At 43.5% G+C, this 25,801-nt stretch overlaps 1 protein-coding gene across 6 annotated transcripts in view; it reads right to left on the reverse strand.

Annotated features, from left to right (window-relative positions):
- Window positions 1–25,801, reverse strand: part of chd6 (chromodomain helicase DNA binding protein 6) — an 84,331-nt gene that overhangs the window by 33,698 nt on the left and 24,832 nt on the right. For 5 of the 6 annotated variants that reach the window (XM_071495492.1, XM_071495493.1, XM_071495494.1 and 2 more), the window contains exons 3-14: window positions 13,209–13,845; window positions 11,015–11,150; window positions 8,368–8,521; window positions 7,772–7,921; window positions 7,351–7,416; window positions 7,089–7,150; window positions 4,230–4,347; window positions 2,981–3,067; window positions 2,689–2,826; window positions 1,281–1,402; window positions 615–858; window positions 129–305 (exon numbers count right to left, since the gene is read on the reverse strand). In XM_071495492.1, the coding sequence (XP_071351593.1) occupies window positions 129–305; window positions 615–858; window positions 1,281–1,402; window positions 2,689–2,826; window positions 2,981–3,067; window positions 4,230–4,347; window positions 7,089–7,150; window positions 7,351–7,416; window positions 7,772–7,921; window positions 8,368–8,521; window positions 11,015–11,150; window positions 13,209–13,845 (2,091 nt within the window). The remainder of the gene's footprint in view (window positions 1–128; window positions 306–614; window positions 859–1,280; window positions 1,403–2,688; window positions 2,827–2,980; window positions 3,068–4,229; window positions 4,348–7,088; window positions 7,151–7,350; window positions 7,417–7,771; window positions 7,922–8,367; window positions 8,522–11,014; window positions 11,151–13,208; window positions 13,846–25,801) is intronic. The other variant, XM_071495495.1, reaches the window with a different exon arrangement.

Here is a 25,801-nt window from a genome sequence, read left to right on the forward strand (position 1 = left end):
GGAAGCATCTGTAAGTTTTGCTTTATGCTACAGGGTCGATCGTAGATTTTAATACAAACTTATCTTTGACCAAAATGAGCCAATTCCCACAGCGGCAAAGCCAAACACAAAGACACACACAGACTGACCAGGTTCATGAGTTTGAGCCCCTCCAGCAGTTTGCAGTTCCTGTTCTTCAGCCGATGGGCCTCGTCGATCACCACGCAGCGCCAGTGCAGCTTCTTCAGCTCAGGACAGTCGGCCATGATCATCTCGAAGGTGGTGATCAGTCCATGAAACTTCAGCACGCCAGGGAGGGTGTTACCCTGAGGCAGGAGACAGGGGGGGGAAGAGAAGTTTAGATCAGCATTGTCTCTACTTCCCCCTTATCTGAGTTCATCATGCATGAACTCAGATAACACTGAGCTCTTCTCTGTGGTTATTTTCACTGAATTCAACAGATCATCCAGATACGGGGGTGAATTTCCCTCCAGCAGCTGATTGTCAGTGCTGTGAAAAAGAACAGAAATAAACCAAAAGAAATAAAGGAGCAGATGACGTCTACACCTTCCACCTTTAGTTCCACCTGTACAAACAGCTGGTTCTCTGGGCGGAGGATCAGCGGGGACGACTACCTGTGGGTCTCTGTGAAACATCTCGTACTGCAGGATCATCTGCCGGCTGATCTGGGAGCCGTGATACACGATGACGTTCATGTGCGTCCATGTGCGAAACTCCCGCTCCCAGTTGGTGATGGTGGACAGGGGGGCGATGATGAGGAAGGGGCCGCGGACGCCCATGTTGAAGATCTCGTAGAGGAAGGTGATGGACTGGATGGTCTTTCCCAAACCCATCTCATCTGCCAGGATACAGTTTTTTCTAGGGAGGAAAACAGACGCACATCTGTTTACACATCTGTTTACACTGAGTAGTGCAATAATGAAGCTAATCAATGAATTACAATCTGTGTAAACCAGCTGTATACCAATGACAAGTATAAACCCTCTTAAACAGACACTGAGTTGGGCCCCTGACGCTGGTAGCACCTACTGCCTGCATGTGAGGCGTTTAGGGAACATCTGTAAATTGGAGACCTACCGATGTGGGGGTTGGGGTAGTGGGGACATCTATGTCTATTATTGTTGTCTATGATTTGTTTGTTTTTGTTCACCTTGTCATTTAATTGTGTTTTATTTAACACCAAATGTTCATTGTTGGTTTGGTCAGTGAGAACATACAGATGTTTAAACCTCAACCAATCAAACTGCTTCGTGCTTTCTCAGGTGTGTTTGTGTCCTCACCTGTTGTACCAGTTGAACAGTAACCAGTTCATTCCCTCTAACTGGTATTCTCTGAGCTGGTTTCCGTTGCGGTAATCTCTGGAGCGCTCCAGCTTCTGCCATTTGTCTGGAGGAGGACGTTCCTGTGACACACACACACACACACAGAAACATCTGTAAGAACTGTAACTCACTTTGTCTCAGCTGAATCATAGATTTTATCCATCACAGGAGGCAGCAGAGTATGAGTTATTAAAGCTGCTCGGATCCCTGGTGAATCAGAGACGAGGCAGAGGAGCTGTTCCAGTTTTTAAAGGTGAGAGAGATTCTGGAGGTTGAATAGATGACTAATAAAATAAGCGGCGTAACAGACGGTTGCTGCCAGGACGTACTAAGTGATGATACTAATTGAAATGAATAATGGTAAAAGAGCAGGAATAATTTGCTTGGCTCTCTCTCCTGCGTCTCTCACGAGGTGAAAGAGACTCGGGGAAATTGCTGCCATTCAAGCAGCAATTTTGTGCCCGACATCAGTGAAGTGAATGTGCTGTTAAAGGCCGGTCACACAGCTGTCTCTGCTCCGCTCACATGAAACGACCTCTGCTGTAGTTTCTTCTCTGGGCTTCATGGTGACACTGAAATAGTGGCGCCCAGATGTGCAGCAGATGTTTCACATGCGTTTGGTTGTGAAGGTTTTATTCTATAAAAGCAAACGACACAAGCAGACAATGCTGAAGCGCCAGAGAAGCTCACAGCGCTGAGTGTGTTTGTGCTCATTAACACTGAGAGGAGGCCGAGGTGCAGAGTCTGAGGGAGAGCGGCTGTGGAGGCAGCAGAGGTGAAATACAGAGCTGTAATGCTGTCGTGTTGTGCAGTTTGTTTTCACCATCCTAATCACAGTTTGTAAATGTTTTCTCTCACTTTTTATCCGTTTCAGCCTGGTTCAAGACGTCTGGATTCACACCCACATCTCCAGCTCTTTATAAAACTTCTGACTGCTGATTTGTTCTGTGACGGCTGATCAGATCTCTGTGGAGACTGAGGGGGGGGCCACAGCCCCACAATCTGCAGCTCTGTGTTGTCAGACTGATGAATTTGTTTGTGTTTGTCTGTTAGTTTGTGTTGTCTTCAGTTGCAGTGCACTGACCTCTCAGGGCCACCGTAGATCTGGGCCTTTATCTCACAGCCTGTTGATTTAAATACACCCCCCTCCTCCCCCCTGCTAACACACTCTATCATTTCATAGATTTTCTTTCCACACAGTGAATGTGTAGTTGTTGCTGAGGTCTGACAGTTGTCGGTTTCTCGTGAGGACTGTGTTGCCTTCACTGTCTCATTAGTGGCAGTGTTGTTACATTTTTCCTGCTCTCTGTCAAACTGGTCGGCGTCTCTCTTCGTCCTCACTCCTCTTTACTGCGTCTCTACTCACCATGTGCCTGAGGTCGGCCGGCAGCTTCTGGATCTCCTCAAACTCTTTGATCTTCTCCGGGTCCAGGTCCTCCTGCAGCTCCCACGTCGCCTCCTCGTACGAGAGACTGCACCACTTAACGAGGTAATGGGTCACCTCCTACAGCAGCAAACAGACAAACACAGTGTGAGTGAGTGTGTGTGTGCGTGTGTGTGTGTGCGTGTGTGTGTGTGTGTGTGTGTGCACCTTCAGTGATAATAACCACTCTGATGCAGACGGACACAGTTTGTGTGTGTGTGTGTGTGTTCCTTACCTCTCCCGTCTCAGTGTCTGTGGTAACAGCCACCTCCAGCACCCTGTCCACCTCCACGTAGTCGGGGTTAAATAAGTCCTCATCAGGCTGCAGAGACCAAGAAGAGACAGAACAGATTATTGATTCTTTATTGGTGATCAGGTCAGGGGTCACTCTGATAAAGGACCAGTTAAGAAAAAGTCTTCTACACATAGTCTGCAACTTCTGTCTCTAATGGTCTCTCAGTCTAAAAATAACAAAAGACAGTGTTGGTGGCATCATGGGAGTTGTAGTCTCCTCCTGGTCTGGATCCTTCAGTGTCAGTGGTTCAGGAGGTTTTGACCTGGAGCTGAATCCTCCACTGAGTCTCCTCCTCTCCTCAACAAACAGAGCAGCTGATCAGAACCAGTAAAAACACTGAATCAAACTGTTTCACATTTAAAGTCAGGGATTGGTCGACGCTCTTCAGTGACGCAGGACGTCTCTGATTGGCTGGAGATGAGCTGTCTAACATTTCCTCAGCTTGTTTCTCTGATAACTTCAGATGCAAATTTGTTTTTGAAGATAATTTCATTTTAAAAAATTATATTTATATTTTTATCATTTTTTTATTATTTCATGTTTATATTATTTTATCTTTTAACCATAATTGTTATTTGCAAATCATCTGTTGGCCCAGTTGGAATACTTTTAAAGCCCACATGTTGAGAACCCCTGGCACAGAGGATATTGCATATTGCATTTACTTAACAATACTATAACTCTGCATTTTAATTCTACTGTACATTAACATGTCCATCCTGACGGACAGGACCCCTCCCCCCCAACTTTCCTGCACATTTCTCAGTAATGGAGCCAGATCTACCACAAACCCTGCTGCTGGAGAGAGACCACTGCTACTTTTAACATTTGTTCTGAAAAGCTTTAATTAAGGTCAACAAAGAGGTGTGACAAGCTCTGCAACCATGAAGTTTGAGTTATTCAGCAAAGGCCAAATTATGCCTCTGTGTCAAGGAGTTGCCAGGTTACAGCATGTTGGAGTTAACCTGTCGACCTTTACAGCACTTTCAACACTGCCAGCATCACTGGATGAATGTGCTCTGAATTATCAGGCATTGTGACCCATTCATTACACACCTGAAGTCGTCACCACTGCATGTTCACAATCAAAAATGGCTTCTGTAAATGGCCCAGCAAGATAATAGCACATGAGCTTGTCCAGTCAGAAGGAGAACATTAGACCTGAAGAGCAGAAGAGGATGAGCGTTACCTCGCTGAACAGGTGTTTCATCTGGGCCTGTTTGGTCCTGAAGCGTTTAATCTTCTGGTGGATTCTAGGATCTTTCTCCAGCTCCTCCAGAGTGGCCCATTTGCAGTGTAGGTAGGAACTAAAAAAAAAAAAAAAAAAAACAGCTTTTAGCTTATAAAATATATGATGTTTGTTTGTCTGAATGTTATAAAAGATGAAAACTCGATAAAGATAATCGAGAGACATCACACCCTGATTTCCCTCCACACTCAACCCAATATAAAGCCAAGTACAAGCAAAGAGATGTAGACAAATCAGAACTAAAACTCTGACAGAATTTCTGTACTGATTATTATTTTACATGATTTTAAAGCTCCATGTTTTAACTGAAGTGTTGATCTCCACTATAAATCTTAATTTTTCTCATGTTGCCAAACAAACCAGACTAATAATCTCCAAACAAGCTTTTCGATCAACATGGAGGAAACATACCAAAGCCATCAATTATCCAATGTGTTACATTTATATTATATTATATTCCATTTACTCAGAGGTGAGTGACATCACTAAAGCTTCAGTGCAGTAGGAGACCTCAGTGTAAATATAACATAATTTAATGAGGTCATGGAAATTAATTAAAACATAGTGGAATTATGTTAGGAAGAGTGTCCTGACATCAAAATACAATCATAAATAAATAACACAGGATCAATGATGCAAGAGCAAAACAAATGAATATGATCCTCCTGATCGAACTCAGCTGGAGCCACGATGCACTGTATCCTACAGGCTGTTATCTCCATGTACCACACACACACACACACACACACACACACACACACACACACAGAGAGTCTTAAAGAGCGATGTGCATGATTTAATCCATAACCACGATCTATAAATGGACAAACATAAATGTCACTGCAGAGCTCGGTGTACAGTGCTGCACCGTGCACTTACTAAACTGCCTGTGCAACTACTTATGCATTTGATAATACATTATGTATAATAATGATTTTTCACACTACAAATATTATACATCTCTCTAACTCTATAATTTGTGAATACATTATTCTAAATGAAGCCGTGGAAAAGTAAAGTATTCACATCCGTTCAGTCTGAATTAACGCAGACAAATCTGCCATGTTTTATTCATCACCCCTGAGAATAAATTACGACCATAATAACAGCGGCATATCCGTGTAGGACCTTTCTTAAAGACACAAAGTGCAGGAGCAAACAGGAGGGTCTCCAGAGAAGAGCTGAGCCTCGGTAAGATGATGAGAAACAGCTCCGGCTGAGGAGCACTTCACCGACTCCACTGCTGAAAAACAGCCCGTGTGTGCAAAGTCAACTCTCCCAGGAGACATCAGTGTCATGAAAACTATTAACTAACAGCACTGACAAAGTCAAGTCTCATACATTCTCATCAGTCATGAGGGTGACTCTTAACACCATCTGCAGAGTGGCACCGGGGATTTGTTGAAGATTAACCAGGGACGATTTTCAGGGCATTTCTTTAACAATGTGAACGCCTGGAATCAGGTGGCTCGGTGAGCGTTGCAAACGCTGCTTATACCGACTTACAACAACAGCTGCATCTGTCAAGTGCACTAAATATCATGCATCATAAACAATATGGGCTGATAACAACACATTTCACACAGCTTAGCACGGCTAGATCCAAGTGGTCAAGGTTGATTATCAGCTGATGGCCGGCAGGCAATAAGAGGCACAGCAGCACAGCCAGACGATCACATGGGTGTGCTTCTGGAGTAAAATCTGTTTTTATGTAAAATATCACAAATGGCAGGAAATATCGTGATATTATCACTGGTGGCGCTAGAGGAAAAGCCACTGGATCACAAAAATCAGAACATTTGAGCCTTTGGGCAAAATAAATTTCATAAAAATCATCCAGTAGTTGATGAGATATTTTTCAGACTCGACCAGAAATGCAGAGTTAATGGTGACGCTGGACATCGAGAGATGGTTCTAATATTCTGTTGCCTTCATGTGCAGGAAGTAAGATAAAACTACCCCCAGCATGGATCACCTCAGGGTTCGAATTAAAGAGGGGGACTCACCTGAAGTCTCAGCTTTGCTAACTAATGTTAGCTAGTTTAGCTAACTTTAGCCTTAAGTTACAGTTCAGCTAACTAATGTTAGCTAGCTGATACTGCACGTTTTCATTTCCAGTGTTAGCTTGTCATGTCATTACTAATATAAAATGTTATATATGAGCTAATGTTAGCAAACACTGGTGCTCAGTCCTGAGCAGTGATGGAGGATCAGCTGATTCATGTTGACATCAATACAGAGCCTCCTTTGTTTTCACTCAGGAGTTTTACCTGTTGGCTCACTGAACCATATCAAAATCCATGTATCATGTCAGTAATTGTATTAGCAGTGGTAGAAAGTAATTAAATACATTTACTCTAACTAGTGCACTTACATACAATTTTGAGATACTTGTACTTTACTTTATACTTCCACTCCTACATATTGTTCTTTCTACTCCACTACATTTTTTCCACAGCTTTAGTAAAACAAGCAAGAAAAAGTTGACCTCCCTGATTGTCACTGTAGAATTCACACTCTGCATCACCTGGTCTGAGCATGTGGACAGTGAACAGCACCAAATGCAGAGATAACAGGTGAGATGACACCAGCGATGTGCAGCCAGTAAAACTCTCTGTTCTGAGCCTCTTCATCCACTGAGCGTGACAAATCCCCACACTCACAAACAGGCAAGGACAACTCAATCCCATTCTGCCAGCACAGTGTGCAGAACTCCCACAAGTGTCAGCTGAATACAAAACGAATCTATCTCAAATATAACATGCCAGTATATGTAAATGTGTCACTGAGGAGACTCACAAATTTCTGTACTTGACGTAAAACTCTTCCGTGTCCTCCGCTTGGTCCTCAGACGATGAAGTCTGTGGAGGGAGACGGACAGATTAAGTGAAGGAGAAATAAATATATGAAGAGGAGCAGGGCAGTAGATTTCAGAACGAGGCAGAAATACAACCGGCATAATATATTTATAATCTATAAAAAACATTTCATTCATGAAAGAGCATCCGTGAGATTCTCTCTGTGTCTTTGTGTGTGTGTGTGTGTGGTCTTTTTTCTTCACCTCTTTCTTCACTGCTCTGACAGACAGAATTTTCTCAATGATGTTGGCTTCGTCCTCAGGTGGTTCCTGAGGGAGAGAACGAGAGAAGAGATGAGCTTCCCACTCAGATGAAGGTCAGTTCACCGCTCACACAGCAGCAGAGCAACAAAGACTTCACAGGGAGCAGCTCACAGAATTCAAAATGTGCGCGACACAAACCCTCATCAGTAATTATTAGCCCACGGATCAAACTGAGAGGTGGCGGTAACGTCTGTCCACCCAGTTTATATCGATGTCAATATTAGAAACATAACAGGAAACAAAAGACAATTTAACAGCTGGATATTGTATCATATTATTATTATTGTGCATTTTAAGGGTCCCATATAGTCTAAAGGTAGATGTCTGTGTTTTTTGATTTGAAGTCTGTGTCCGCCCTTACCTCAGCCTGCCATGCCAGAGCCGTGGCGTTCAGCGCCGAGATGCGACCGGCTCCGAGAACCGCAATCGTCTCTCCATCATCATCTACCACCTTAAAGTCTAAATCCTCATTATACTTCCTCCTCTTGACCTGTCGTCCTGAACGCCGCTTCTGCAGATTAGAGGGAAGATACATTCATGGAGGAAAATGGAGACAGAGGGAAGGTGAGATAAGAGAAGAAGAAATTGAGGAGTTAAGAGTGATGGAGAAGAGGAGGACAGAGGAAATAACACGGTGACACATTGGGATGAATTGGGGGGGTAAGAGAAATTAAGGTGTAAGAGCAGGAAGTGTGATGTGAGGAAGAAAGGGAGGGTAGGAGAGAAGGAAAGAGGAGAGGGTAAAGGAAATGAGTGAATAATTAAGCAAAAGAGAAAAATGAAGGAAGGAAGGAAAACATTGTTTCAGGAAAATCAACCATTAGTCATCGACGGTCTGAGTCTGACGCTCTGACGATCATCGAGAACATGTTTAACTCCACGACTGGAGCTTGATGTAAAGTTGAGGCAGCAGCCCTCAGTCAGTCTGATTAACCCCCTGTGTCCCGGCTCCCTCACCGCATTATCCAGGGGGTCTTGGCTGTCCTCTCCACCCATGTTGAGGGCTGACATTGAGGTAGTGTCGTCACTCTCCACCCCCTCCTGGACAGCCAGCTCCTGGTTTCTCCTCTTCCCCTTCTTCTTCTTCTCCACCGGCGCGGCGCCAGGATCTCTGAGAGAGAGAGGATGAATTCTGATGAGTAATTAGCAGCTCCAGTGTCCTGCAGCAGCGTTTTCTCACCACATAGAGATGGGTTGTGAATGAAAAGAACCATGAGCAGGTAGCCTCCATTCAGGGCTAGAGAACAGTTCACCTCCACCCAGGCTGTCGGCTCAGGAAGAGGAAGAGGAGGAGGAGGAGGAAGAAGAAAGGAGAGAGAAATGAAAAACTTCCAGCCACTTCAACCTTAAATCTACACTTCTGAAAATGAAAACATATCATCCACTAACTGCTCCGACTGTCAGCAGATAAAACACAGAAGAAGATAAAACATGGAGCCTTAACAACTGCAGCTGGGAAACTGCACAGAGTGAAGTCAGGACTGTACAGGCAGCTGTGGTCGGATGAGCAAAACAAGATTAATCTCCAGTACCAGTTAATTCTCTCTCTCTCTCTCTCTCTCTCTCTCTCTCTCTCTCTCTCTCTCTCTCTCTCTCTCTCTCTCTCTCTCTCTCTCTCTCTCTCTCTCTCTCTCTCTCTCTCTCTCTCTCTCTCTCTCTCTCTCTCTCTCTCTCTCTCTCTCTCTCTCTCTCTCTCTCTCTCTCTCTCTCTCTCTCTCTCTCTCTCTCTCTCTCTCTCTCTCTCTCTCTCTCTCTCTCTCTCTCTCTCTCTGATTCTTAAAGCTGCACCATGTGAGATTTTCCTAATCTTCGTGTGATTGGTGTTCTCTGAACAAAACATGACCTGATGCCAGAGCACAACCTGGAAGTGACCCTGAGTTAGTGAAGTTCACAAAGCCGCCTCCTCCTCCTCCTCCTCCCTTATCTGCTCTCTTCTCTTTCATATCCTTGCTTTTTTTCTCACCCTCACTTAACCCCTCTCTCCCTCTTCCTCCTCGTTCACAGCAGATTGTCGTCTTCTCTCAATTACCTTCATCCCTTCTCATTCTTGTCAGCACATCTTTCCTCCCTTTACAGTCATCTCTAACTTCCCTCTCTCCGTCCCTTCAGTCTTCCTTCACATCAGTCACTCATCTCTTCTCTCTTCCCGCATTTATTCAGACTTTGTTTTGAACGTCTTTCCCTTTCTCGTCTCTCCTCCCTTTGAATCATAAAACTCTACTTATATCCACCTCTGTCTGAGACTCTCTCTCTCATCAGTCATTGACAGTGATTTACCTCAGGTTACATACAGAGGTTTCACACTTCACCGTGTAGGGGATTTATTTCTAATGGATTCATGATCAATAATACATTTTTGCAACTTTATAAAAAATTTAACTAGAATTCCTGCCTCATGTTTGTTTCCTCCAACAAGCAGCCAGGTTACAGAAAACATGGTCACAATCTCTACATACAGCAGTGAATAATGGCCAGAGGTGTTTTTACAGAACATTATGATGTCACAGTGAAGTTGACCCACAGACAGACCTGCTAATTGATGGAAAGAGTAAAATCGTCTTATAGCTCCTACATCTGTGACTAAAATAAAAAACATGTTACTGCAGACTTGTTTTTGTGCCTTTATCTTTGGACCTGAGGAGCACTCAGCTGTTCTGAAGTGGTCTGACACACAGGAGCGAGAGACAAGGACAGAAAAAGAGGGAAAGTGAAAAATTTGAGGAAGAAGTAGAGAAGGAGGCGGGGAGTGAGAGGTGAAAACATATCCTGCCATCAGAGGACTCGTCTTTTCTGTTTCTCTTGTTTAAATCCTGTTAAAAACAAAGATGAGGAGCAGTTTGTCGGAGAGTCCGTCTCTGTTGAAAAGATGGATCTCAGAAGCTGCAACTGGTTCCCAAGACAAAAAGGTTCAGGTGTAATGTGTGGGATGGGGGGTCACAGGTTAAATCCATGTGCAGTGTGGTTAAGGTTAGAATAAGAATAAGAGGTTTTCCACTGTGTCATAAATGCATCTGCATCAGATGTGTATTTATCAGCTGGTCTGTGTGAAAAGTGAGTTTAAAAGGTGTTTTCATGAGTGAACAGGATGCAGAAGAAGAAAACCTTTATTCAGTTTCATTCATGTCTGTTCTCAGCCTTTAAAAAAGCCCCCATCTATTTGTTTATTCATCCATCACCTGCACATTCATCTCAGATCTAATTTCAGCTAAACAAAGGGAGCCAGTTTATTCTAGTCCATTCCCAAAATCACAAACTCCAAGATTCATTTGAGCGGCTCATTTTGCTGAGGTGCAAACCACAGTGTGGATCCTGTGTTGTCCTGGGTTTAAATTAAACTCTCCTCCCCATCTTTTCAGACTCCCCAGTAAAAAAAGCCCAAATAAACCCTCCGAGTGAGACATTTGTTACCGAGCTGCCCAGAGAAAAACTGGATAATTTGTTGTGGATGACAGGTTTACTGCAGCCGCGCTCACTCCACTCCATCAGTGCCCACTTCCAGGGCTTCTCCAGCAGAGCCTCTTCCACTTCCTTTCCCCTAAATCCTTGTCCCTTCCATAAATTTCTCCCTCTTCCCGTGATTCACCAGCCGGTCACAGTGTCTTACCTGGGTTTGCGGCCCCTCTGTTTTGGCGCTGAGGGGGCTGGAGTCTTGCTGTTGGCCTGGCCAGCGTTCTTGGCCTGGGAACCTTGGACCTGCCCCGGGACCTTAGAGTGGAGTCCTGGTGCAGAAGGAGGTGCTGCTCGAGGAGAGGGAGGAGAGGACGCAGGACGAAGAAGTTAAACCTAAATCCTGCTCAGGGCTCAGTGACACTTAACTTCAGTCGTTCTTGACCTGGATCTGGTTTCCCATCATTTTTCTGTTACACTGACATAAGCTGACCAACCACTTCTCTAGGCTGCAGGAGCAAAACCTCGCTGCAGACCCTGAGGTTTACTCCCCAGTGGAGGCGGCCTCGGCTCTAACTGAGGGATCACTGATGCTTGTTTAGGTTCCCTGCAAAGCTCTGCAGGACCACGGGACTGTCCAAAAATAATAAAAATATAATTATGAGACCAGAAATTCCAAAAGCATGGTGTGTTTTTTTTTTGACGCTCACTGTAAAACAACGTGTGTGTGTGTGTGTGTTTTCTATGATTCTGTGTCCTGCTCTGATTTGTTCAGCAGATCACAACCAGCTCACGTCCCACAACACAAAACAACAGACTAATATACAATATTACTCTGTATATATTTGTTGTTTTTTTAAATAAGACAATCATATAATTCTATTTTATATTCCATGTTTTTTTGTTATAATATATATAATTATATTTCTGTATTTTATGTTGCACGTGTAAGACAGTGCTGCTGCCACTAAACAGCAGTTCAAAGTCAGACTCGGCAGCAGGGAAGAAATATATATAATTATTATTATTGATATATTGATATTATAAAAAATATTGCATGTGGCTGGAAACATTGCTGTTTTCAATAATGTGTCTCTGCTGTGAAGCATTTAAAAACATTCTCTTCAAAACAAACAAGCAAGCCCAAAACAAAGGCTATAAAATGTCAGTTAGAACTGAACCTGATCATTTCCTCATTTGTATTAATGGAAACATCCTGTGACCTTTTCACGTTTATCAACATTTAATTCTAATTTATGCATTAATGCACAGAATTCATACATTCTACATGTTTTAAAGACATCTTGCATCATCATGGTTCATGATTCAAGAACTTCTGAAAAAAATCAGTTTTTCATCTTTGAAAGAATGTCAATGCGCGTGCGCGCACACACACACACACACACACACACACACACACACACACACACACACACACACACACACACACACACACACACACACACACACACACACACAAACTCAGCCTTAATTAAACCCAACAATCACATCATAATAAGATTAATTTATACCGACATGTCTGATCATGATTTCAGGACATTTAAGAACAGAACAATCATCATCTGTAACTTCTAATTAAAAAATGCTGAAATGTTCCAGCTTCAACGTTTGACTCTTCTTCTTCAGTTGTTGACTCAACACAGGAAACACAAACACACACATACCTAACGTACTATGAAAACAAATATTAAATGAGATTCAAAGCTTGTGGAGGTTAGAGTTATTTATTATCAATATTTTTTTTATAATACATAATTATATTATTGTATTTTATCTTTCAGGTGTTTTTATAATATATATTAAATAATTATATTTCAAGTTTTATTTGTGACACATGAGTGTTGGACTCAGGAGCAGGGAAAAATACTGCATATGGACAGAAATACCACAATATTCTATATTATCACATATCAGCCCAGGCCTAATCTAACTCTATTTCAGAAGTAACTAATTCCACTTTCAGTCATTTAGCTTTGGGGTTATACATACGTGACTGTATATATTCCTAAAAGACGATAATTCACCTACTTTCTTACCAGTTATTTTTATCAACCTTTTTATGTCAATAATTTTTTTCAGTGACAAATTAATTACTTAAAAAAAATCTAATAAATAAATAAAAGAAAATAAAGGTCCGTCCCAGAGCCTGTGGTAACATCTTTAAAGTGAGTAATTGAAAAGGTTAAACAACAGAGACCAGCAGTAAACCTCTGTGATAAAAGACAAACATTTAATTTATTCTGTCGGTCAATCAACTAATCGATTAACTGGCTGATTGATCAACACAACTGAGACATAATGAAGACAACTGATCATTGTAACGTCCTCCCACACAACCACTGTGCACCTTCAACACGCGCACGCGCACGCACACACACACACACACCTACCTTGATTCGTGGGTACAGGAGGTAGGACTTTGATCTTCGGTTTCCTTCCTCTTTTGCCGGGAACCTTAACAGGCACCTGAGCCGGCCCAGGGGCCCCTGTGGCGCCTGACGTTCTCCCCCCTGCCACATTCTTCAGGTCTGCCCCGCCCTCCCTCCTGCCCTCCTTCCCCTTGGTCCTGCGCTCCTTCCGCTCCTTGCCCTCCCTGGGCTCCCTGCTCTTCCTCAGGGTGACCACTGTCGCTTCCTTCTCATCCTTTCGTTTCTTTGGTTTGCTGCTCTCCCTTTCCTCCCTCTCCCCTCCTCCTTTCTCCCGCTCTCTCTTGTCCTTTTTCTTTCGTTTCTTCTTCACCCTGCCTCCACCTCCTCCATCGTCCTCCTCGCTCAGGGAGGAGGGGGGTCGCGGGGCTCCTTCGGAGTGCTTAGTGGCGCGGGCCCCAGCGGCCGCGCAGTGATTGGACGTCGCCGTGCTGCCCACGGGGGTGAGGAGGCGGAGCTGGTCCTTGGGGCCCACGACCAGGTGTCCCCGTGGGATTGTAGGAACTGTGGTTTGTGCGTTGCTGTTTTGGTCTGAGGCGGAGGAGGAGGCAGCTACAGCGGAGGCCGGAGGGGGCGTGTGCTTCAGGAGACCAGTGAACATCTGAACAGAAGAACGCATCAGAAGTTCATCAGTCATTCACTCACTGTCACTAGTTCTGCTTCAACCAATCAAGTGAATAAAATGCAACAGAAAACATGTCTGTTAATGAGCAGCAGAGCGGTGAGGACAGCATCACCTGCTGTGGAAATATGATGAGTGACCAGCTTCTGTTTGTTGCTACTTTATTATTTATTATTTCAACACCAGATTATCTCAGGATTCACAGTATGATCACAATTATTATCAGACTGAAAACTGATGAAATCACTGCGTGTAAATTAAAACAGCGCTGACAAACACTCACAGAATCATCACCTGACTCTCAGTCACCTGTCCCCTCTCATGTCTCCTCATTAACCTTTAACCTTTCAGCAGCAGCTGAACATGGAGGAGCTTTTAGGAACTGAAGACCCTGATTCCTGGTGCTGAGCTGGTAGAGACCAAAGCCGAGCTACAACAGAGGTGAGTGCTACAGGACATGTGTTACAGGGAGATCCGATGACGGCTCACTCCGGTAAATGATCTACTTTTTAGATGAATCATACTATAGTTTCTATATTTATATATTAACTCTTAAAAGTTTTGCTGCTGAGCTAACAGCTAACCCGCTAACTGCAGCTGAAGACGGCAGTCCAGAGGTGACACGGTTTGTGTCTGTGGGGGGGTCGTGACTCTGCCCCCAACAGAAGCTCCACATGAAAACAGGTTCTGTCAGGTGTCTGTTCACCATATTAACTTGTTGGGCTGCACCAAAGTGAAGAGAGGCTCTGATCCTCTCTTCTGATTGGCTGACTGTTTTCTGAGTGATCTCATAAAAATATAGCAGATTTCAGGTAAACATTCAGAGAAACCAAATCCTGCGAGGTTGGATGGTGGGTCCAGGTGGGCAGGACTTGGGGCGTGGCTGAGGGCGGTGACTGCTTTGTTGTGACATCACAAAGTTCCAGAAGTCCTGACCGTTGGTTTTAAGGCTCAGTTTCTGAATACAGGCTTTGTGCATTTCTCTGTGGACTGAGGCTTTGATACTTTCACAGTATTAATATAGAACCTAGACCTGCTTTATAATCACAAACACATGGACATCTGCCTTTAGACTGTGTGGAGCTTTAATCTCTGCATGCACATTAATATATCAGTGCCTGTATCAAATAACATACCTTTATATTACATGGAGCTTTAGGTTATCAATATTATCTGGGAGGGTGAATCATATATGTGTATATATATATATATATATATATATATATATATATATAAATATATAAATATAAATATATAAATAAAATACTGATATAAAATCAGTGGAAAAACAAAGTAAAGATACAGAGAGAGAGAGAGAGATAAAGGAGGGGAAACAAGGAGAGAAAGAAAGAATAATGGAGGGTGAGAAAGAGGACGAGAGAAAAAGATGTTATTGAGTTTTGGGGTCTTGATTTTTTTTTTGACCCGACTGAGGATTTAATGAATCATGGACAGCAAAGAGTCAAAGATGCTGAAGATGAATCACAGACATCAGATTGTGGGGACGTGCTGCCTGATGTGTGAATCACACTGTGGCTAAAAAAACCTCATCTGCAGGATGTTCTCCCATCAACCCCGGGGTGTTACAGCATCACCACAACAACCAGAGTATCAGCACTGTTAGTTCAACTGCTGTATTTCAGCAGATAGAACAGACGGTGAAGGTGCAGGTCAGAGGATGAGTCAACGTCTCCTCCACTCGGCCGGTGGACGGAGCCGTGTCACTGTGCTCAGTGTTTTACATCGAGGCCTCCAGCAGACACACACCTCAGTCCTCACAGTTCAGTTCTACTGATTTACACAGAACAGCTTAAAAAAAGATGATGACTCTGGTTCCCAGAGTTAGTAAGAGTAGAATGGGGGGCAGAGCCTTCAGCTATCAGGCTCCTCTCCTGTGGAACCAGCTCCCAGTGTGGGTTCGGGAGGCAGACACCCTCTCTACCTTTAAGATCAGGCTTAAAACTGTCTTGTTTAGTAAAGCTTATAGTTAGGGCTGGCTCGGGTATGTCCTGACCCATCCCTTAGCTATGCTGCTATAGAGCTAAACTGCTGGGGGATTCCCATGATTCACTGGGCGCTCTCTCCCTATTTCTGTCTCTCTCCCCCGCTCTCTCTCAATGACTTCATGCCATTAACTTTGTTGTTTTTTTTTTCTCTCCCGTAGTTTTGTGCTTCTCCTCTCTCTCCCTCTCTCTGTCCTCATTCTGCAGGTATCTCTGCCTCGGGAGCAGCAGGATCCAGATCCACCACTACTCATCTTTACTATTAACCACTGTTATCTGTCATCATTATTATTGATAACACCATTACCTACACAGCTGTTCCTGGTCTCTCTCTCTCTCTCTCTCTCTTCTCTCCCCTCTCCTCCCCCTCCCCCTCTTTCTATCTTCCCCTAAACCCAACCGGTCGAGGCAGACGGCCGCCCACCCTGAGCCCGGTTCTGTTGGAGGTTTCTTCCTGTTAAAAGGGAGTTTTTCCTCCCCCCTGTCGCCAAGCGCTTGCTCGTTGTGGGAACTGTTGGGTTTTTTCTCTGTAACAAAGTAAGGTCTTGACCTTACCCTGTAAAGTGCCTTGAGATAATGTATATTATGATTTGGCGCTATACAAATAAAATTGAATTGAATTGAATTGAATAAAGACATCGACAGACCGGAAGATGTTTGAGATACTTAACAAATCTGCTTTGGATTATGCACAATTTAAAGATGGACAAACTCTATTTTATCTATTTATTTATTATTGGGAATAAAAAAGTGAAAACAGAAATATATAATTACAAGGAACATCCCTCAACACTGTCTCTTTATGAAAAAATTGTACAACGAAATTATAAACATATGAAACATATAAACCAAACCTGAAAAAAGGAAAATTATACAAATAACCTAAAGAATGAATAAAGGAAACATCACAGAAAACTTTTTCTCTTTATATTGATCAAATCATTAAAAAATCTCTGCAGAACTGATGTAATCTGGGACAACAGAGAAACCTGTGACTCAAAGGAAAAGAGGAAGCATTACATCCGTCACATTAGGGACCAAACTCTACTTTCGCCTCTTCCTCACAAAGTAACCAGGTAATCCAGGACACTGTGACCTCACTGTTTCCACCATCCTCATCCTCCACCACCCTGACCTCCACCAGCCTCCCTCCACTGACGGAGCTACAACACCCTTCACATCACCTCCACAAGGAAACTCCTGCAGCAGCACTGTGTGATGTGACGGGGGTTTCCACCATGGCTTTGTCTGATAGAGGACAGAAACCTCTGGTTCGTACACCAGCTCAATGACGGGGGGGGGCAGATGTTATAATGAGTCTGCATAAAGACTGAGCAACCATAAATATTCATGAGCAGTAGGTGGACCTCAGGTCAGCGCAGCATGGGGGCAAATAGTGCGAACCACTTAAATCACAGATGCAGACGCTTCAGTCTCCATCAGCGACTCCACATCAGGTGGAGCGAGCTCACACGTCCACCAGGTTAAACGCTGCTTTGATTTGAATCAGGTTTTTGAATCACCATCTGAAAATTCAGCGTGAAGCCAATTTCCATCACTTCCTCTGTGTTTTTACAGCCACTTGAATTCCTGCCTCTGCAGCAGCTTTTTGGATCCACAAGTTCAGATTTTACAGATCAGACCTCTCCTGCAGAGACCTGACTCACGCCGAAGCTGCGAGGCTTCGCCACGGATCAGAGACGTCGTTACACTCAAATATACAAACACAACAGGAAACGAGCTACAAAAACACCTACTGCACAGCTCTGAGCCGGAGCACGACCAACACTGGATATTTGAGGTTGTTACTGAGCTTCTGTCAGACAAACACAACACATGAGCAGAGAGGATACTACATCACTGACAGGCGACCAATGAAACGCAGCATTACCATGACTTAAGTCACAGATTTCTCTATGTGAGAATAGATGGAAACATTTGTGATGATGTGAGAACAGTTTTCAGACATTTAATGAGGAAAAGTGACAGATTATAACTTAACCTGCTTTTATTGACTGAAGATTAATTTATTAACTTATTAACTAATAAAGTTCAGGTTCTATTTCTCAGCTCTGGCATCGTCAGCTCAGGATCCTGAAGTGCATCAGAATCTTCATCTTAAAAGGCCTCAGTTTCGCAGCATGCACCAGATTAGAGAACACAACAGCCTGCTGCTAAATTTTGACATCTTGTGTTGACTTTTACATTTTTCCTGTTTTGTTGTCATTTAATAAGTTGTTGTTTTATCTGAGGGTGATTTGTGTGTGTGTGTGTGTGTGTGTGTGTGTGTGTGTGTGTGTGTGTGTGTGTGTGTGTGTGTGTGTAATGGATCCTGCCTCATAATGAATAATAATGTGCTACCTGATTGATCCCTGCTGGGACATCGTCTCCACTTTGCCAAACCCCAGGAAGGTCAGAGCAAAGGGTCAGCTGTTCACATCACGTGGGAGCTGGAGGGTTGACAGTTTCCTGCTCAAGAACATTTCAGTACGTCAGTCACTCTCCAGACAAAAGCCCCCACCCAGCACTCAACCTCAAAGTGGAGTTAAAGTCCACCCACAGGACCAGAGACCTGCCTGCAGGCTGGGAAACAGGAAGTGGGACAAGCTGTGGCAGCGACTGAACTTTTCAGATTAAAACACTTCGATATAGCAAATAAATAAATCTGGACGTAGACTCCTGAAGAGGCTTACAGCTGCATCTCTCTACTGACCATCAGGGGGCGACTCCACTGGTTGGAAACAGAGTCTGATTGTATTGAAGTCTATGTGAAAATGTCTCTGCTTCTCTCTGATTTATTACCTCAGGAAACATTTTCCTGATGAGTTTATGTCTCAGTCTCTAGTTTCAAGTCTTCTTCAATACAACATGAGCAGGTCAGCTCCACCCCTCACTCCTCCTCAGCTCCACCTTCTCCTCCAAATATGGTTTCTTCTGGTTTCTAAAAACCAAGATGGCGACGGACAAATTACAAACTGAGGCCTCACAAACCAGTGGGTGACGTCACAGTGAAGTCACAGTGGGTCGACACTTGGTCTGAACCTCACAAATAAATAACAGCACTGTCCAAACCAATACTCCAGATGAACTTAAGCTGAAACGGCTGTGACACAATTTGTAAACAGAAGACAGCATTGTGGGTAAAGAGTAGTGGCGAGCGAAGAAACCACAACTTGACAGAGTAACCGTCAAACAATCAGCCAATCTATCAATGTTTAAAATTGATCAATACTGAATGACAGCTGAGTGTCAGGAGGGACTGAGGCAATGAGCCTTTATCCCCAACTGAAGGTTGTATCGAGGGCAGGGGAGTCAATAAGCTGGGATTCTGCAGCTGAGAGAGAGAGAGAGAGAGAGAGAGAGAGTGTGTATTGGACAGTGGAGTCTACACTAAATCCACTTCACATGAAAGGTTGTGTTACTGTTTGTGTTGCTGTCACTGACTCACAATCACTTCGCAGTGTTTTTATTTACTTATTGCACATTATGGGAAACGTCTGCACTGTGCAGGAATAAACACTGACTGTTGACTGCGGGTGCAGTGTTATGACTTACACATGGACACACAGTGACAACTGTCATGTTGTGTTTCATGATGCAAATCACTGAAGGAATTCTCACACACTCTCCACCATGTGCAAGATTTTTTAATTATGTTTTTTTTTTTTTTTTTTTGCAGTTTTGCACAGAGTCCAAACCTCACTTCACTGCTTTGTTTACTGGACATTGTAGCTTTGAACTGCTGTTTAGTGGCAGCATCATTTATACCTGAAACATTAAACACAATAATATCATGTATCGTGATATTTGGGCTGGGCCTTATGGAGATATGAATTCTCTAGCCTATTCTGCTGTATAAGTAGATATAGTGCAGACATCCTACTGGGAATTACTGCTTTTTTAACCGGTGTTAGTTGCATCAATAGACCAGACTTCCCTGGATGAGACACTAAATTCAGTAAGTTGGGAGCTTTAATTTAAAAGTTTGGAGGATAAGATCTGAAAAAGCCTTGCAAAGCAGTTGTTGTGACAGTGTACATACAGCTGAATATTAAAAATTGCATTAGGCTGGAATATGACAATACAGCTCAGTTTATTCTGTAAACAGTGGAGCTGTATAATGTTTGCTGAGCTCAAGTGAGTCCTCCAGAGAGAAAAAGCTGCGAAATAACTATTGTATCAAAGACGGACAGCAATAGTTTAACCTGCAAATCTCTGCATGCAAACAGGTGACTGACTAAAGACTGTTTGATCCGAATGTTATTTAATATAGGCACCGATATATTAATGTGCATGCAGAGATTAAAGCTCCATCCAGTCTAAAGGCAGATGTCCATGTGTTTGTGATTCTAAAGCAGGTCTAGGTTCTATATTAACTAACTGAGCCTTAAAAACCAGCCGTCAGGACTTCTGGAATTTTGTGATGTCACAACAAAGCAGTCACCACCCTCATCCCCGCCCCAAGCCAAGAGTTTCAAGAGGCTCAGATTCTCTCCTCTGATTGGCTGACTGACCTGTTGTTACTAGAGCTCCAGAGAGAAGCTTGAGAGAGGAGATGTAAAACTACACTGAGATAGTTTTTGGTTCTTAAAACCACAGATATATCTTCTGATGGAGATCAACACTTCAGATAAAACACAGGAGAAATGTAAATATGGACCTTTAATTAAGGACACAGTCTGCTGCTTCAATATAAACTTCAAACATAAAACCAAAAAAAAGAAATAAATAAAAAAAACAATCCAGGAATCACGACGAGCAGGTTGGCTTGAGCTGTATAAACAGGTACCGACCACCAGCTGTCAGACTGTTTAATATACATTCAGCTCTATGTACAGTACGCTCCGCCGTCTGCTCTACGCCTGGCTCTGCTGTCTGTGGGCTCCGTCCATCTGTACGTAATGTGAGAGACTGTATGTCCGTATGTTTCCGTACCGATGTCACTGCTACAAACTGTAGCACATTTTTGCTCTTGGCAGAGGAAATGATTGTGTTTCTGAAGCTGAGCCAGCGCTGGCTCATTCCTGTGATTATGTGGACTTTAGAATCAGAAAGGTTGATGCAAACAGTCTGACTTTCCTCAGAGGCCTAGAGCAACAACATGGGCTTTTCAAAGCCATCGATTCCCCAGAACACACCTACATACGTGTATGTGATGGAGGATGACGGAGGAGCGGCTGCACGGTTCCTATGACAGCGGAGCGGTCGAGGGTCTAAAACTGGCTCCATCTGCTGCTCCCTGTATTTAGAAACCAGAGAACGTGGAGGGACTCACGCCAGGTCAGGCCAACGACGGAGCGATGAGCATGGTTGTGTCTGCATCACGCGGCGGCTGTAATTTTGTCTGATAGTGTGTGTGTGTGTGTGTGTGTGTGTGTGTGTGTGTGTGTGTGTGTTAGTGTGTGACCTGACGTATAGCCAGTGTGTGTGAGACATGGAGTAGGTGTGTGTGTGTGTGTGTGTGTGTGTGTGTGTGTGTGTGTGTGTGTGTGTGTGTGTGTGTGTTAGTGTGTGACCTGACGTATAGCCAGTGTGTGTGAGACATGGAGTAGGTGTGTGTGTGTGGTTTTTGATGCAGTTGTGTCGTGAGGCCGATGCAGATGCACAAACAGACTCTCACACAGGTATGAGGAATCATCTCAATGAATCTCACACACACACACACACACACACACACACACACACACACACACACAGGCACGCATAGCAAACTCAACGGCCTGTTGGTTTGGGAGGGAAGGGGGGGGTATTGGGGCCGTTGCCATGGAAACTGGCTCTCCGTGCCAAAGCTGCAGGGAGCAGGGAGGCGGACGTAAACACATGGTCACCATGGTAACCCTTTCATTGCCAGTGGCTCCAGACCATCTCTGTCTGTCTGTCTGGTGGATGGACTGATACCCCGATGTTAACCTGTTCGTCTGAAGCTTTCCCTGCTGCTGTCCAGGTGTCAGCTCACCTGTCTGACTGTCTCACTTCTCACTGTCTGACAAGGGCACAGAAATGACAACAAGTCATTGTCTCTGACGGTGCAATTACATCAGCCATATATGTGGTCGTGCACTGCTTTAATTTAGTCTGATTGGCCAGGTGACATCAACACCTGAGTTAAACACAAATCTGTCCATCTGTCTGTCTGTTTGTCAGAAGTCAAAACACTTGTGACAGAAAAAAATTAAAGGTCCATATTTTACATTTTCCTGTGTTTTATCTGAAGTGTTGATCTCCATTAGAAGATATATTTAAGAACCAAAAACCATCTCAGTGTAGTTTTACATCTCCTCTCTCAGGCTCCTGAGGGTTAGGGGTCAGATTTTTGTGAGTGATTCCATTTCTAAAACATGAAATCATAAAGATAACATTTAAGTCTTTAGTACATCAAAACAAAGTGAAGCCACAGACAATCTGTAGGGCTACAATCATTAATCTGCCATTTTCTCTATTTTTTACTTCAACATTTCTCAGAGTCTGAATCTTCAGTTTTCAGATTTTGTCACACCAACAGTCTAAAAGCAAAGATATTCAATTTATCATCATAGAGGACTAAGGATTATTTTAATCATGGTAACACAAATATGAAAATAACAACATCATGACATGATTTTTAAACTGATCTCAGTGGGACGTCATGTGATAGAGTTCTCTTCCTGTTATGTATCTGTTGTTAATCCATCAGATTAAGGTATTTTATTTTTATGATAAATAGAACGTCTTAAAAAGTAAAATGATTTATTGGCACAAGATATTATTGATATCTGTGGCACTTGTTCCTCCTTCTGTGCTGCTCTACATAGTGAGGTCAAAGGTCAGGGTCAGCGACAGAGCGTCCCTGAAGCTGGCATGTTGGTCAGAACAGCTGATACTTCCTGTCAGCTTCCTGGCCTGAAGCTGAGTTTTCTGGTTGAGGAGTTGGGAAAAAACAGGATGCACTATTGAACTAATTATTAAAAAAAAAAAAAAAAAAGAACAGGCGGAAAAACATCTGAAAATATTTAACAGAAACCAGATTAGCTGTTTGAGCTAAACCACAAAGATCTACTTTCAACTCCATGAGTCTTGAAGATTTTGATCAGAGCAGGTTTTCTTTTAAATAAAATCTACAGAAGTTTAGATTTGGATCTGTGATTGATTGAAAGCTTCTCCTCTCAAAGACTTTTACTTTAAATAGACTTTAATCTGGCAGAGGACACGAGTCCTGGAGGTCAGACGCTCTGAAAACCCTAACCCTAACCCTTTTAACCCGAATCTTTTCCTAAACCTAACCAAGCCATGACCGTTATTACAGTAACCATAGCAACAAAGGATGGCAAGGGGGCAGGAAACCAGCAATGTGGAGGATCAGAGGTCCAGGACTCAGAGCCACTAAACCAGAGAACCAAGCCAGGGATCATTTAGCCCAGTTACAACTAGGCCCAAAAAAAAGCCAAAAATAAAAGTCCAGCTCAGCTTCATCTGACCTGATTTCATTAAGGGGTCAAAAAAAAAAGACTGACCAGGAGTTATTAATGATCTGACAGCAACATCATTTGATCAGGATTATCTTTCAGTTTTTTGTTTTCAATTTAAATGAGACAAGAAAAAAAAAAAAAGAAGTGAGACCATTCAAAACTCAGCGTGCGCAGTGATAAAGGACACGGCTGTAACTAGGCCACTCGCACCAGAACGAGTCACACAACAGAATCACTGCTCGCCAAGTAGGCCACATTAGCATGATGCCACAAACTTCACCTGACACAGAAAGGACAGGCGGCGTTGTGCACCACCACCACCACTCCCCACTCCCCCCCCCCTCCCCCACACACCCACACACCCACACACCCACACACCCACCCGTTAGAAACTACTCTAACTGTAGATCACACCATGCACATGTTACCTCATTGACTCTGATCCGTCTCAGGAGTAAATTTCACACAGAGTTATTTCCATAAACACAGAGGCAGAGTCTATTATTTTAAATATTTAGCCATTAAATATTCATCAGTATTTTTTCCTTGCAGCCATTAATGACCCGAATATCCAGCAGATCGATGACATTCATCTCACCATCATTTAGCAAACGTCACCTCCCCACCCCTGATTTCAAACTGCTCCTTTCACTGAAGAGACTCCCACGTCTCACGTCAGACACGTCAGTGCCCCACCCCCCACCCCCCGAGTGGTTCACTCCATAACAATAATAATAAACTTTATTTATATAGCACTTTTCATACACAGAATGCAGCTCAAAGAGCTTTGACAAATGTAAAAGACAAAATAATAATAATAATAATAATAATAATAATAATAATAATCACTATAACAATGAAATAAAATAATATTGAATAAATAAACAATCTAAGAGCTAACTGAATGCAGAATTGAACAGGTATGTTTTCAGTTGTCATTTGAAAATATCCACTGAATCCACCCCTCTAACATTTCTGGGTAGAAGGTTCCACAATTTATGGGCGTAAAGGATGAAGTGATGTGATGACATCACTCTGAACATGAAGGTAAACTGGTCTATCAGTGTAAAAGGAGCCAATCACCCGTTTCCATCCATTAACTTTGGTGTAAAAAGGTTTTATATGGCTGCAGCAGCTCTGTATCTGCCCTCCTCCATGTTTTTACTGACACTTAAACCCTCGCTGCTGCCACACGTGTCTGGAGACTGTAGCTGGTTGGTGCCGGTGAGTCAGATCAGCCACAGTGATAAACAGTTACAGTGACAATTAAGTTAATCAGAAATACTAACCAGCTGGTATTTCTAGTCATACAGCGTGAAACTGGGAACAGTTTAGTGACAATAACCTGCAGTGACAGGAGTGGTCTGGTGACAGTAATCCTCAGTGTCAGTAATGTGAGGTGGGACCTGCTGTGGCGGTCAGTTCCTGTGGAGGGTGAGGAGCAGCTTCTGAGACGCTGTAACTCAACCTGACATTTAAAATCACCTGTAAATGTATAAAAGCCTCCTTTTAGAGAGTTAGTGTGTGTGTGTGTGTGTGTGTGTGTGTGTGTGTGTGTGTGTGTGTTCTGAAATGCAGCAGATGAACCATCGAAACAGACAAACACACGTTTTCTTTGAGTCTAGTATCAAATAAAACTCCTCAGATTCAGTCCCAGCTCATTCTGGCTGCTCTGTCCACGTCTCTCTCTCTTTACTTCTTCTCATACAGAGAAATAATAAATAAGTAGGAAGGAAGTGCACTGACCTCTGACCTTCAAAAACAAACACAAACTGAGACCAGTGCATCACATGGAGCAGTAAAACATCCTCATCAGGCCTGAATCCCAGAGCTTTGTTTCCATGTTTCACCTCAGGTGACACACCGACAGTTCATTCACGCTCACCTGGCTCCATGTTCACTTCCTGTTCCTTCCACTTCCTGTTCGTGCAGGTACAGGTAACCTACATGCTGAGATTAGCCGCTAAGCAAACTGAGGCTCAGCGATGACCCGAGCTGCTGCCATCCATCTCCACAACAACAGAGCAGCTGCAGCCCACACACACACACACACACACACACACACACACACACACACACACACACACCATAGTGGCATCACGTCATGGTCGAATGTGCTTACATGACCGACCACACACGTACACACTCTCCCTCACTCCCACTGACACTGCACAGTTCAATGTGCTTACATGACTGACTACATACACATACATGACTTTCAACAGCCCCTCCTAAACACACACACACACACACGCTTCACGGCTCAATGTGCTTACATGGATGAAAAAAAACAAAAAAAACAAGCACACACTGACTCTCCTGTGCACACACACAGACACACTTCAGTGACGTGCTGCAGTGTAGCTTCCCTGCCAGCCCAGTAACGCTGACCGAACACAGCTGAGGGAGGCTGCCTGCAATCACACAGCCTATGAATCAATACTGCCTCACAACACACACACACACACACACACACACACACACACA

The sequence above is a fragment of the Trachinotus anak genome, unplaced genomic scaffold, assembly GCF_046630095.1.
Source record: "Trachinotus anak isolate AG129_WGS33_773 ecotype Australia unplaced genomic scaffold, CSIRO_AGI_Tana_v1 ptg000013l, whole genome shotgun sequence".
Lineage (NCBI taxonomy): Eukaryota > Metazoa > Chordata > Actinopteri > Carangiformes > Carangidae > Trachinotus > Trachinotus anak.